Source organism: Zychaea mexicana (genome assembly GCF_025766255.1).
Source record: "Zychaea mexicana strain RSA 1403 chromosome Unknown BDB00scaffold_53, whole genome shotgun sequence".
In the NCBI taxonomy this organism is placed as follows: domain Eukaryota; kingdom Fungi; phylum Mucoromycota; class Mucoromycetes; order Mucorales; family Lichtheimiaceae; genus Zychaea; species Zychaea mexicana.
In genome coordinates this window covers 211,102-224,526 of record NW_026516716.1, presented here as the reverse complement: position 1 = coordinate 224,526, position 13,425 = coordinate 211,102, and the positions used below count along the sequence as shown (strand labels likewise).

The 13,425-nt window shown below is 43.1% G+C and overlaps 6 protein-coding genes across 6 annotated transcripts; 4 read left to right on the top strand and 2 right to left on the bottom strand.

The window, feature by feature from the left end:
* Nucleotides 1-638: 638 nt before the first annotated feature.
* Nucleotides 639-3,168, top strand: BDB00DRAFT_831112 (uncharacterized protein). Its single transcript, XM_053124094.1, has 6 exons — nt 639-890; nt 1,045-1,211; nt 1,295-1,645; nt 1,750-1,792; nt 1,880-2,022; nt 2,136-3,168. Exons 1-6 carry the CDS (start codon nt 821-823, stop codon nt 3,015-3,017), a joined length of 1,656 nt encoding a protein of 551 aa, XP_052978167.1. The 5' UTR covers nt 639-820; the 3' UTR covers nt 3,018-3,168.
* A 134-nt stretch (nt 3,169-3,302) lies between these two features.
* On the top strand, nt 3,303-4,081 carry BDB00DRAFT_469601 (uncharacterized protein). The gene is made up of 2 exons (XM_053117494.1): nt 3,303-3,975; nt 4,037-4,081. The coding sequence occupies exon 1, from the start codon at nt 3,388-3,390 to the stop codon at nt 3,937-3,939; it is 552 nt and encodes a 183-aa protein (XP_052978166.1). The 5' UTR covers nt 3,303-3,387; the 3' UTR covers nt 3,940-3,975; nt 4,037-4,081.
* A 275-nt stretch (nt 4,082-4,356) lies between these two features.
* On the top strand, nt 4,357-6,177 carry BDB00DRAFT_831106 (ribonuclease H-like domain-containing protein). The gene is made up of 2 exons (XM_053124093.1): nt 4,357-4,841; nt 4,913-6,177. The coding sequence occupies exons 1-2, from the start codon at nt 4,460-4,462 to the stop codon at nt 6,139-6,141; spliced, it is 1,611 nt and encodes a 536-aa protein (XP_052978165.1). The 5' UTR covers nt 4,357-4,459; the 3' UTR covers nt 6,142-6,177.
* BDB00DRAFT_831104 (uncharacterized protein) lies at nt 6,178-8,023 on the bottom strand. Its single transcript, XM_053124092.1, has 3 exons — nt 7,751-8,023; nt 7,491-7,648; nt 6,178-7,418 (listed from the first exon to the last, which is right to left on the bottom strand). The coding sequence occupies exons 1-3, from the start codon at nt 7,976-7,978 to the stop codon at nt 6,314-6,316; spliced, it is 1,491 nt and encodes a 496-aa protein (XP_052978164.1). The 5' UTR covers nt 7,979-8,023; the 3' UTR covers nt 6,178-6,313.
* A 1,058-nt stretch (nt 8,024-9,081) lies between these two features.
* Nucleotides 9,082-9,439, top strand: BDB00DRAFT_831099 (uncharacterized protein; the record flags this gene model as incomplete). Its single annotated transcript, XM_053124091.1, has 2 exons — nt 9,082-9,212; nt 9,314-9,439. Coding segments are annotated over exons 1-2 (174 nt in total), but the record flags the coding sequence as incomplete, so codon positions are not given.
* Nucleotides 9,440-10,341: 902 nt separating this feature from the next.
* Nucleotides 10,342-12,230, bottom strand: BDB00DRAFT_959016 (Cupredoxin; the record flags this gene model as incomplete). The annotated part of the gene is made up of 3 exons (XM_053129687.1): nt 10,342-10,464; nt 10,551-11,188; nt 11,243-12,230. The coding sequence occupies 3 exons, from the start codon at nt 12,228-12,230 to the stop codon at nt 10,342-10,344; spliced, it is 1,749 nt and encodes a 582-aa protein (XP_052978162.1).
* Nucleotides 12,231-13,425: the final 1,195 nt, after the last annotated feature.

Sequence of the window (13,425 nt, the reverse complement as noted above, 5' to 3'; positions counted from 1 at the left end):
ATGATGTGTTCTTTAACATAGTTCCATAGCAATATTATGTGTCCCATAGCAAGAGCTTGATTTGGGGCTGTATAGAAACGAATAAGGGCAACACGTATTAAAGGAGGTACTATTTCCTGAAATAGCAGGTATACATAACTTCTCGTCCGTATGATTTGAGCTTCATTTTCAGCTACTGTGTAGTACCTGGCTGTCAAGTTCGCAAGTTTGCCAGTCTACTGTATTTTCTTGAGAGCAAAAGAAAAAGCGCTGGAAGCTTGCAGGTTACAGAACGAACCATGGCCTTGTTTCTTTCGTTCATTCAAAATATACTCATTCTCATTGTGTTTTTGATGCTCGAATTTGCACTTAGATTCTCATCTGCATGCAGCGGCAGACTTGTATGATATGACTGTACGAAAGAAAGAAAAGGTGAGTTTGGTCCCTTCTCTCTCGTCCCCAACCCCACCCCCCGAATATAGAATGCACAGTAGCATATGCATATACTGCTGGCAAAACTGTAAAAAGAAAGGGGTGTGTGTTACACCCACGCACGAAAAGAAAAAGAGGTTAAAGAAGGGAGCTAGTATGTCATTTTTACTGGGAACTGGAGATCCCCTTCCTGTCTCTCTCTCTCTCTCTCTCTCTCTCTCTTTTTTTTTTTTTTCTTTTCAGATATCCAATTAAGCTTGCTTGCCACATATCACTGATTAACCTTTCCATTCTTTTTATTTTCCACGGTAGGACAAGCAAAAAAAAAATTCGGTTGTATGATCAGACCTTCTAACGTGATCGATCCTGCCATTATTTTTTTATCTTGTGTCTTAATGCAGGACCTGGTATGACTTATTCCACAACACAGCACCAACAGTTAGAGCCGTGTCTTGCTCGCCTCGGGACCATGCCAGAAGGTAACGCATGCTGCCACTGGTCCTCGATAGAGACATAGAGATCGTTTATTAACCGGAGAGCAACAACCTGTTTTTTGTTTTCTTGACTTGCCAACACAACAACAACAACAACAAAAACTCCCTCTTTTATTGTTATTATCAATAACAAACTTAGACAAGCCGTCATTTGTCAAACAAGTCAACGCTGTAGACGACATTGAAACGTTAAGGCGCTTACTCATAGAGAAGGAACGAGAACGAGCGAGTATAGCAAACGATTTAGATGTGGCAGCACGATTAGGCCTTGTAATTTCAGAAACCAATGAAGCCATCAAAATAAAGGTAACACACTTTCTACTTTTAAATTATCCTCCCTTCTAACAAAAAACGGAACACACTGACTTTCGTGAACAACATCTTTACAGTTGGCTCAATTAGAACAAGAAAATGATTTATTACGGCAAGAGTTCACAAAAACACACGCTTCCTCCAACCACCATAACCATCATAACGATTTAACACACGCACGCGATTCAACGACTTCTCCACCCCCTGACGACAACTATACATATCACCACCATGACAACCATCACCACCTTCACCATCACGACCATCATAACGACCAGCACTACCAGCCCCATCATGACTTTACGGACGCCGCTGACGAACGGATATATTTAACTCAGGAACTAGACCAGGCGCGTCGAGAATTGACAAAGTTTCGACGAGAAATGGATGGACTATCGGCTCAGCTTAATGATATGGCCTCAGAAATGGCAAGTTAAATTGACTAATAACGAAAATGAGAAGGAAAAAAATACCGGATCATACGAAAAATTGGATATAATATTTACAAAACAAATCCGGAACGGTTATATAGGTTGATTCACGTGCAAGGGTGAGCATGTATGCCAAACGCATAGGTTAGACAATAGCTTTTGTTGTCGTTTTTGAGCACAATAACATGAAGGCTTTCACGTAAACTGACAATTCTCTTTTTCATCATACAGCTGAAGTTGAACATAAACTCGCCACTACTCGTGAAATGAATGCCAACTTGCAAGCACTGCTAGAACGGGCCTTGGCTTCACAAAAGCAATCAAGTTCAAATACCTCCCATCTCGTACGAAATATCCAAGCGGATTTAACACGGGTTCGTTTCATTTTTCCCCTCATCAGATGAACAGAAACGGAGGCACAGAATAACAAAAAAAAACAGGCCATAAACTAAAGGCTGATTTATGCACATCATGCATAACGTATTAGGTTGTCAAAGAAAATGACCAGTTACGTGCAAGGATAGCCGATCTCGAAACACAACAAGTTGAATCAGAAGAACAGTTAGCGGTCATGGTCGCCCAAGCCAAGAAATACGCCGCATTACTGGAGCAAGCGCAAGATACCATTCATGGCTTGAGCGAGCCACGACTGTCTGACGATGATACCCTCAGCAACGGCGGAGCCGAAGGATCTGTGTCATCTTACTGGGATGGTGGCAAAGAGACAGAGATCACCAAAGGCACTGTCTTTTCGGTGGAGTTCCGTCAGGAGATGCAGAAAGAAATTGAGCGTAACCTCAACCTACGCAACGAGATTCGACACCGGATCATCACCCATGAATCCATCAGCTCCGATAAGAAAAAGACGCAGGAAGGACTGAAATATCTGTTATCCGAACGATCAGCTGATGGTTTAATGAGCGTCAGTACAAGTAGTTCGACTACCTCCTCTTCTAATACCACCACCACCACAAAGCAAAGTCATCACCTACAGCCACCATCATTATCATTCTCGTCGTATCAAATACAGCACGACGATCAAAGCACCCATCATCATCAAACCCATCATCATCAAGAATCTTCCACAACAGCAACCTCTTCTTCTTCATCATCTTCATCATCGTCAACAGCAACAGCAACAGCAACGACCGCTCCTTTACCACAGACAACGCTTCGACCGGCGAGCTTCCTGACTGGATTTGGTGGATTCGGATCTGACAATAGTTTAGGGCCGACTAGTTTTATCACCCGTGGTACGAGGTTTGCTGCCTCAAGAGGCACGACCGATATGCCCAGTATCTCGACGCGATTCTTCCAGCGCTTAGCAACACGATTTGATGAGCAGTATAAAGGCGAGAATCGGCGATAGATAGAAAAATACCCTCCCTCCCTACCATCATCATAACACGCTCTCATTCTTCTTCCCCACCCCCACCCTTTAACTTTTTAAATAATGACCAGTATTTTACATACAACTCTTCGTTTTCCTTCATTTGTTCTTTTAATGCAGCAAAAGACAGTGACATATGACTTCATTGATATCTTACGTACAGACATTTGGCACCGAGAGTCATAAGCTGACTTACTGCTACTGCTGGTAACGAAAGAAACTCGTGCGGGAAGCATGGTGGGAGGGTGCACCAAAACTAGAAAATTTCAATTCTTTGTTTTTCCTTCACCGTTTGCCCTCTTTTCCTTATTTCACTACGGATGTGCACTTGCGCCGATTCCGCACAACGATGAGCGGAAATGGATCGGATTCATCTGAAGATGAATGGGTCACATCGACAGTAATTGAACCAGCTAAATCAAAGACTAAGACGACCACGACGTCTTTTTTTCGTAGCAATAGTAACTACAACCACATACCCACAACTACGTCGTCTGCCATCTTTGCCACTAGCACCGCCAGCATTTCCACCTCCACAACCAGCAGTAGCAGCACTTCAACCATCAATATCTCCAGAACTGCCACACCAACCGCCAAACGCCTGGCCGTTTCGGATGCAACGATTCGAACCATAAAAGCTAATTTACCCAAATCCAGTACTCAAAAAGCACAAGACCAAGCAGCTTATATTACACCCCAGGATCTTGAACAATTCTGTCAAACGGCAGATAGCCCTAGTTTCATTCAAAAACTTGTTGAAACGTACAAGAGTGCCGAAACCTATTTACGGATCCGTGAAATTGAAACGAGCAAGTTGACAATCGATGTTCGCCTTAGTGAATGTCTACAAGAATGTCCTGACCCTGGCGCTTTTGTTTTGGTGAGAAGAACATATATGTAGAAGTGGTGGACGCGCAAATCTCGGATTTTGACGTGGGTAGGAAGGGTATCTATGGAAACATTATAATTCATTGTTTATTCACATTCTTTTTTTTTAGCAATTGATCTATGATCTTGCTGTGTACTGTAAGCAGAACCCAGGGGAAGGTCGAACATTGAAATTCCAACGATATCTGGTCCAAGCTTTATGCCGTGCATTTGACACATTTATTCATACACCACCCATGAAATACAAGGTGCCCAAAAAGCTGCAGGAGAAGGATCTCATTTCGTTTGCAGAAGAGCCCAACTTGATATTGTTTGATGACGACGACGATGCTGACGACGAAGCCAATTTGCTGAATACAAACGACTACAGCGAAGATGAAGATGGTGATGTCGACGACGAAGAAGAAGACGAGGATGACGATGACGATGACGATGATTCGGACAGTGATGACAGTGATCTCGGAGACGGTGTTGCGACGATCAGTTTAGCCGAGCTACTTGATATTCCACCTGAAGCAGCTGCGCGATATGCAATGACCCGCGAACACCAAGAAGCCTGTGTCAGACTTCTGGATAGGATCCCTACACCCATTCTTGTCTATTATGCCATGGACGTATTCAAGCTCCGAGAGCTGGTTGGGCGTGATTGCGACCTTGAAGACGACGGTGTCAAGATGTGTAACCTGTTGATGCGTGACGGTCACTATAACGAGGCCATATCATGCATCCGCAAACTCAACCTGTTTGAAGCCTTCCCGATCGACAAGTTTGCTGCCAAATTGTTTGCAGCTAACCAAGGCAATATTTTGCCGGTATTTACAAGCGGTAATGCAACACTCCAGAAACTTTTATTGGAATACATCAACATCCAGCTTCGCTACACGTTCGCTGGGAATTTGGATATTGTGCCTACAGGTAAGTAGGGCTTCTTTTTATCCTTGGAGAATTACATATGTTGCTCATAGAGCGTGGTATTATGACTATAGAATATTTGGCATCAATTCCGGACGATGAAAAGTCAGCACCGCCATTACCCCGACTTCGAGAACGACGCATTCAAAAAGACTTGACATCTTGTGCAACAAGGATAATGCAGGAATTAAACATTGACGACACCGAACACTACTTCATCTGGCTCTCACAAAAATACGCCGCTCTGCGCTATCTCATCAAACAACGTGCAGCCCAACAACATGACGAGTGTGACATGTCGATTGCCGCTAGCTCAAACTATAACGGTCTGATCGAGTTGATCATTAGGGATGATCCTGCAGTTGTCAAGCTCGCCATTAAAGAGTTTGTCGACATGAACGACGCTGTTGCTGCGACCCATTTTGCACATGTTTTTGGCCAACATCAATTTCTCGTAGAGTATAACGGTTTGCCGCTTGGCGATCGATCTGTCGGCATGCTCAAGGGCGAAGTGCCGTCCTCACGCTACCACGGCTCACCACGACGCTCGCCTGTTGCAAACCCCATTTACTACCAATTGCCCAATCAAGTCCGTCCGGTGATGGTAGACAACCATCATAAAGTGATGCAACTCAAAGCAACGCTTGCGCAGACGCGTATATGCGGATTGGATACAGAATGGGTGCCACAGTTTGCCCGGTCGGGTACTATCAAAACTGCACTGATGCAAATTGCGTCTGATCGCGGTGTCGTATACCTTGTGGATATCGCCAAGGCACTACATCCAATGAACATTGCTTTGTTGCAAGACATGGACCTCGTTTTGCGTATGCTTTTCGAAGAAAAACAGATCATCAAGCTCGCCTATGACTTTAACGGCGATTTCTCGCTTTTAAAGGAGTGTATGCCCACGGCATCGGATTGGTACACTGCAAACCTTGTTGATTTCAAGTCCTTGCGGACCAAGCATGGCGAGCCAATCCCTGGCGGTCTGGCAGGTGTGGTTTCGACATTTTTAGGCGTCTCTATGAACAAAAAACAGCAACTCAGTAACTGGGAACAGCGGCCGTTGACGGTCGACCAAGCAACGTATGCAGCGAGCGACGCTTACTGCTTAATCGAAATATACGGCAATCTCGTCAATGATAACCATCCATTTATAAAAACAATTGACCATGGCACGGACAATCGTCACTACAAATCACTAGCATCCTCTGCTCCTACTACCACCGCAATGCCACTATCCACTCCATCTCCACCTATCCCCAGCCTTTCCGTCGAACGCGACTTGGTCCAGTTTTGACCGTTGTGTAAATTCAACAAAGCGATATAATTATACCGATTATTTTTTTGTATATGTGTCGTTTAAACAACGAAATGAAGAAAAATAAAAATAAAAGCGCAACATGTACAATATTTTAAAGTGAAAATATAAGTTATGAGGTGATATATGTATATAGTATAATTAGTTACATTTACAAGTCTTTAGCCCAAACAGAATCCACGGCCTCGCCTTCGTTATCGTCATCGCCTTCATACCATTCTGCTTCTGCCATCACTTCCCTTCGGCGACGCTGCTCCTTGCCAATCTCAGAGTCGTCTTCTGCGTCTCGTAGCTCTGCATCACCATCCAAGAAACCTTGGATATCCGGTGGGACTTCTTGCATCTGTATACTTGGTGCCGCGTCCAAATACCGCAATTGTTCCATAACACGTTCACGCACCTTCATCAAATACTGACGATCGTTCTGATTCTCTACACGACCTGACAAATGTGGGTGGAGCTGATAATCCGGCTTGAAGAAATCAATGTATTCATTTGGTGGTAAATCGTTTGATAATTGTGTATCCACCAGAATTGACGTCTCGTATGTCCAGCATCGCGCGACGTTTCGAACCGTGTACCCACCACCGCCGACAACCAGTAGTGGAATTTTGAATCCTTTAACGATCTGTACGCATTTGCCATGTGCTTCAATACTTAGATTGAAACAGCCGAGACGATCACATCCAAGAGAGTCTGCGCCGCATTGTAATACGATCGCTGATGGTTGGAATGTGCCAATTACTGAGTCAATCACTTCTTTAAATAGCCAGATATAGGCCACATCGTCAATACCGTCGCGCAACGGTACATTGAGAGAGTAATATTTTCCCAGGTTCGATCCAATCTCGTCAATATGTCCTGTTCCAGGAAAGAAGTCGCCGTTGTATTTATGGAAACTGACAGTCATGACACGATCAGTCGAATAAAATGCTTCCTGCACACCGTCACCATGATGAATATCAATGTCAATGTAGAGGACGCGAGGGAAATGGCGTAATAAGTCAAGGATGCCGAGCACAATATCGTTTACGTAGCAAAATCCGCTCGCTTCGCATTTTTTCGCGTGATGTAGACCGCCTGACCAATTGATACAAATGTCGGCACCGTTTGCAATCAGTTTTCGCGATGCTTCAATGGTTGCGCCTGCGTATCGTTGACAGAATTCGTAAATGCCGGGAAACACAGGACAATCGTCGCCTACGTTGAATCTGGAAAATACTTGTTCGAATTCTTCAGCGTTGTCTGGTGTGACCCTGTGTATTCAAATAGATATTTAAGTCTTCTTCCTCTTTTTTTTTTGCTTGTCTTCTTTTTTCGTTAAATACCGTTTTAAAAAGTCAACATAGTCCTCTGCGTGGAATTCTAGAATCTCTGAATCCGTCGCTCGTCTAGGCTGAAAAATCTCCATTTTCTTATGTAAACCGTAATTGAGCACGAGATGATTTGTGAGCGTTAATCGGTGAGGTTTCATTGGATGTCGTTCCTAATTAAATTCACACAGATAAACAGTGAGATCGTCGCATAAATTTTTTATTGTGAAATGGACTTTTTCAGTAGCAAGCAACATTGATTGGAAAATACGTACGCCATAATGATAGTTGCCAACACCTTCATCGTGAAAATAAGCTACTCGAGTTTTGTCATGCGAAGCTAATCGCGTCGATCGTGGTGACATGTATTTTGCTTTTTGTGTTGATCTGTTGTCCTCAGTGAAAGTGGCGACGACACTTCCGTCATTGTAGCTTCGTCGAGGCATTAGACGTTGAAAATATGATAATAATGGAAAAAGAGAGACAGCGTAAAAGGACTTCATTCATCCGACTGGCAGCAAATTAAGTTTGGGCAAATTCGGGCAGGAATAGTACGTACGAGGCTGGGCGAGCCAATGAAATTAGACCTTAATATCCAATAAAGCTGAGCTTTGACAAATATGTCATATACTTTTTGAGTGCAGACATTGACATATCGAAGATACTCGTTCAGTAAATGAATGACAATGAAGCACAGACAGGCATTAAGTTTGAAAAGTGCTTATTTGTCTTTATTCCACTCCCAGTACTATAATAACAGAAGACTTTTTATTCATCCAAATTCATAGATTTTTGTGACAGGACTAATCTAACTCTTTTCACTTGTTGGTCTTGCTTGTTGGGTGTTCCTCTTTTTGTTGGTAGCTGTTTCAAAAACAAGAGAAGCGGCTTTAGCTTATTTCAATGCAAAGTGCGGAGACGGGTGTCTTTTGGGAATATAAATTAGAAAACAAAAATCGGCAGAAAGCCGAAATCCAAGAGGATTATGACTCCATCGCAGAGAACTCGCCCTATGTCTCACGTTCAGAAGATTTTCTTTTCTATATCGCTAATCTGAATCGAATTCGACTTCGGTAAGTAGCAGGAAGGAAAAGGAAGGAGAAGAAGGGCTAATCAATGCTAGGCGAGTTGGTGACAAGGGCATATAATAACGGCAAGAATATAGAATGCGTCGTTTCTCGTCTGGGTTCAAACACAGAGAAATCAGGAGCTTGTTATTCTCAAGCCGGCAGAGAAAACAAGATCTTGTCAAAGATGAGCTGCTAGGTGTCACTCCTCCTCACCCAGCTGTAAGCGATTCCCTTTTTCCATTTTTCTCGCGTGATATCTGATAATACGCTGATGATCATTTTTGAAAAACTGAAACATAGGGAGAGCCTAACAAATAAATACACAAATCGTCGCACCGATCTCGCCAAAGAGCTGCCCGCCTGAGGCGAGAACGCGAGCGTTGGCACCCAAATCAACAACCAACGATTGTGTTCTATGGCTCCAGCAGAATGCCGGATTTCCCGGGATGGGCCCCGATCCCCCATTTGGTTAGTATATTTACAAGAGAGAATGCGCAAAGAGGTTGCCATACACTTATGAGTAACGTATATTTTAGGGACTAATTAAAAAATTGGCTTCATACATGCTGCTGATACTGACGGACGAGTACAACACTTCTCAAGTTCACGCAAAGTGTCAGCAACGGCTAACAAGTATTCCATATGACGGGGAGGTTTGCGGACACAGGTACGTAATAATATAATATCTGATTGCTATACATAATTCCCGCTTTAAGAAGCCCACTTACAACGACTGACGGGATCATTTTTACCTATGTATCCATGCAGAAAAACAAGAGAACGTGCAACGTACTGGGTTGAAGGACCTCAAGGCGGCTTCATTCCAAAGAGGGGAAGGAAAATAAAGTACTGTCGAGACCAGATTGGCAATTTGCTGAATCCGGCAAGTGACTGTATACAGGCACGCCCGCCACGGCCAGGTAAAGGCAAATTTCTACTAATAAGGTATATAATCAGTAGTTGTGTTCTGCGGTACTAAATTGGCATGGAATACCATAATAGATTGGGTGATGTGGAAGATTAAAGCTTGTAATAACCATCCAGAGCTTTATCCAGAGGCTGTGGTATGTTTTCACCCTTTAAACTCACGAAGGATTCTGCCTAATCATATGCTAAAAGAGTTTTGTTATCTCATCTAGATTGTAGACCGGGATAAAAATGCGGCATTGAACATAAGAAGCATAGGCATAGCCTATATGAATAATGATGGACATCCAAACTTTCGACCAGAGGCATTCCTACCACCAGGTGGACAGCTCCCTCAACAAGCGCAACTTCAAGAAGATCAAGAAGAACAGGAGGAACCGGAAAACAATATTTTAGCATTAGAAAATGATAGGAATTAGTCGAAAATTTCACTACGATTGTATCTTGAGGCCAAGAGCACAGTGCTTTTACTCAGCGCGGAAGCCACGGACTCTGGAGTAAGTATTAAATTTATTTTCTATGACTGTTTTGAAACATTTGAAATCATCACTAATATACTGTATACATTTGTAAAAAAATTATTTTGACCAACCTCATTCATGTTACCCAAGCCCAAATTTGGTTTCACAAATCAGCACCTGCCTTAGGCCGGCTGCCTTGTGTGTCAGCTTGTTCCAGCAACTCTTAACGTGTAACTACACTGCTTTATGTGAAATAATAAGCGGTTGATGTAATTTATTGATGATATTATAATTTACTATGTTTTCTTTTGTCATTAACAATTCACAGAGCGGTGACATGCAAGAGAGTATATCGTCACACGCCAATATTAAAGATGCTTAAGGAAAATGCAAGTATGATAAATGGTTCTAGAAGTGGTCGTTGTTTTGTAGAACCGGTATTTGTTCAGGGCTGACTTCCATGACGGCCCTCATGCCTTGCAACATGTGGGCGGTAATATGACAATGAGTTGCCCACAAGCCTGGATTTTTCTGGAAAGCAAGGACAAAGCCATCAGTTATCCCAGTTACTGAGTATAAACATTATACGCAACAGAAATATTGTTTAAGTTACTTACCACGAGTACTCGAAACTTTGTCCAACTGCAAGGAGTTCCAGGAGCTGCAGTCGACGGGGGAGCAGGGTAGATCAGAGATATGTCTTTGGCGGTTGGCGTAGGGTAAGTTCGAATATCCTTGTCGCGCGCATGAACGTAAGCACCAACACCGTGCGCGATAGTGTAGTGCACCATACCGTGTGTATGCCAAGGGTGTGCAGGACATAATCCATCATCTAAAATCACAGTTCCTTGGATCACAAAGTCGACAACCTCGTCGACCATTAAAGGATACGTTTGATGCCCGTCGTCAAAGCCATCGCCTCGACCTTCCGCGTTCATTTCGATGGCAGTATTATTAATCCGGACTTGGTGCATTTCTTGGAGCAGTTGTATCAACGAGGGACTCCACTCTGGCGCTAAGCGACCGTTGACAAGCCATCGCACTGTACCGTCGGGCATTCTTGTATCTACCGGTACCAGTTCAATTGTACGGTCGGGAGGCGAGTTAAAGTTGTGTCTTTCGGGATATACAGGGCGGAACTCTGGAAACAAATAATTCTCAGGCTGTCTGCTAGTATTGGGTGGTGGAGCTGGTATTTGGGCTGGAACCGTGGCCTTGCGCGCATGAGGCTCGAACATTTTGGGTACAATTGACTCTTCTGTGTCAGCGGCATCATCATGACTAGGCGTCTTGTTGTTCTTGATGTAACGTAGGATAGCAACCCCGTTGCTAGTCGCATCTGGGGTAAAAACGCTTTCTGTCGAAATGTAGTAGCTGTCTTCAGGAGGTTGATCCGCCCTCAGGAGAACAGAAAATCGCTGGCCAGGGACCACTAATAGCGAATCTGTTTCGTACGGCTGAATCAATACACCGTCCACTTCTATGATTGTCATTCTATGCTGGGCGATAGTAAAGTTCATGGCACTAAATGTCGTAGCACCAATGACCCGTAAACGATAGAGCTTGCCTGGCTCTACATCGATCGCTGAATAACCCTCGCAGCTGTCGTCGTTCTGGAGCGTGGAAGGATCATATACTGTTCGACCATTGATCAAAAAGCTATCCGTAACCCCAATGTCGGCGAAGTTTGGTCCCATTAAATATTCGAGTCTTTTCTGCTGGTCTTGATGTAACCAGTCGGAGAAGAACAAAACTCGTTCATCGTCGTATGCGTAGGGTCCTTCATGGAGCTTCTTCTTACCGAGCAAGAGGGTACTCAGGATGTTATCATTACCAGTCGCACATGGCCAGTCCTCGTCGGTTTCGTACACAATAAAAGGTCCATGAGCAGAACTGTCTTGCGTACCACTGTGGGCGTGGTAGTAATAAGTGCCAGTTTGGTCAATGACTTTGAAGTTTGCATGGAAAGTGCCACCAGGTGGGATCGGAGCCTGTGTCACCAAGGGCATGCCATCGGCCTCGGTGGTACCGATCTGGAGGATTCCATGGTAGTGAATGGACGTTTCACGGTCTGAGTCCGGGTCATTGTTGATAGTGATACGGACTTCGTCGCCTTTGGTGACTTGGATCGGTGGAGCAGGGTGTTGTCCGTTCACCAACATTACCTCATAGCCTTCGGTATGGCAATCAGGGTTTACAACCTTGACAGAAAGATTGAGCTCGATTTCACGGACTCTCGCCAGAGCCGTCGTGTTTATAAGCACAAGTAGTAGTAATGGAATAACTACGCCGTACATTTGTATGGTAGCAGAAAGTATGGGTAGTAGCAATGATAGGATAGCGAAGATTGTTATATCAATTTTCTCCAACAATCCATTACTGCCCTTCTTTTATAAGGGAGTACAATAACTAGCATGTTAAGGATCGTCACGCTCTACCTCCCTTCTTTTTTTCCTTTTTCCACCTTTTTTGACCCCAGTGTCAAACATGTTCTTCTCCTGGTTTATTATTTGCATCATCCAAACGCCTAATACTACGTAGTACCTTATAAAAAACCATATTCTTGCTTTTGTAGTATTGTAATATCCCTTTCTGCTAAGCAACAAAAGGTTTTTTCTAATTCTATGCATACTCTTATATGTGTGCATGTACAGACATGTGAGATTTGGGAGAACGTAAGCAAAAGTAGTAATGTCAAACTCTATAATAAAGTTGTCGGTTCACAAATTTTCTCGGGATTATTTGAGTATAAGTTTTGAAGGGTGTTGTGCACTACACTATAAATTACAGGTTTTTGCTCATCAGCAGGTTCTGAGCCGTGTATGATTATACAAATAAATCCGATGGGACATTTCTTTCGTATACTATGGTAGTAATCATCGCAGCATGTTGTCAAGTACTATCGTTTATGGTTTACTGAAAAGGTTTAGCTCACATGAACATAGCTTTTATTGAAAACATTGACGCTAACAATTTGTAATACCATAACATGCATCGACGCAGTTACCCTGATGACAGTTATCATTCAAAATTTGCACCTTTTCCTGTTATCCCTATTCTATGCATGTGCAACATGTTTGTGCATACGCACTTATTGCATCTTCTTTTTGTTCTCGCGACATATATGGCCTGGATTTAGGGTTGCAGGATCATCTCTAAAATTATTGCTTTTAAAATAGATCAATATCATAAGAGTTTGTTTATATTTTACAAAGATCAGCATTTTGCCTTATGGCAACAAGACATACTGTATTTGCTGCCTGAGTGTCCTCGTCGAAAGCATAAATGTTTGATATTGTTAACCCCTTTACTGTATACACAGAAAGTGTAGAGAACTTTTTGTATGATAATTCTCTTTACAATATTGCGATATGTAGTGAATATAAATGTGCATAATTATAATGATGAATATATAGAAGCTCCTAAGATCCTCCTTTGCTATGCGATTAAGAAGAAAAATTATGAGATAAAGAGGAAAGGGTAAGGTGTACA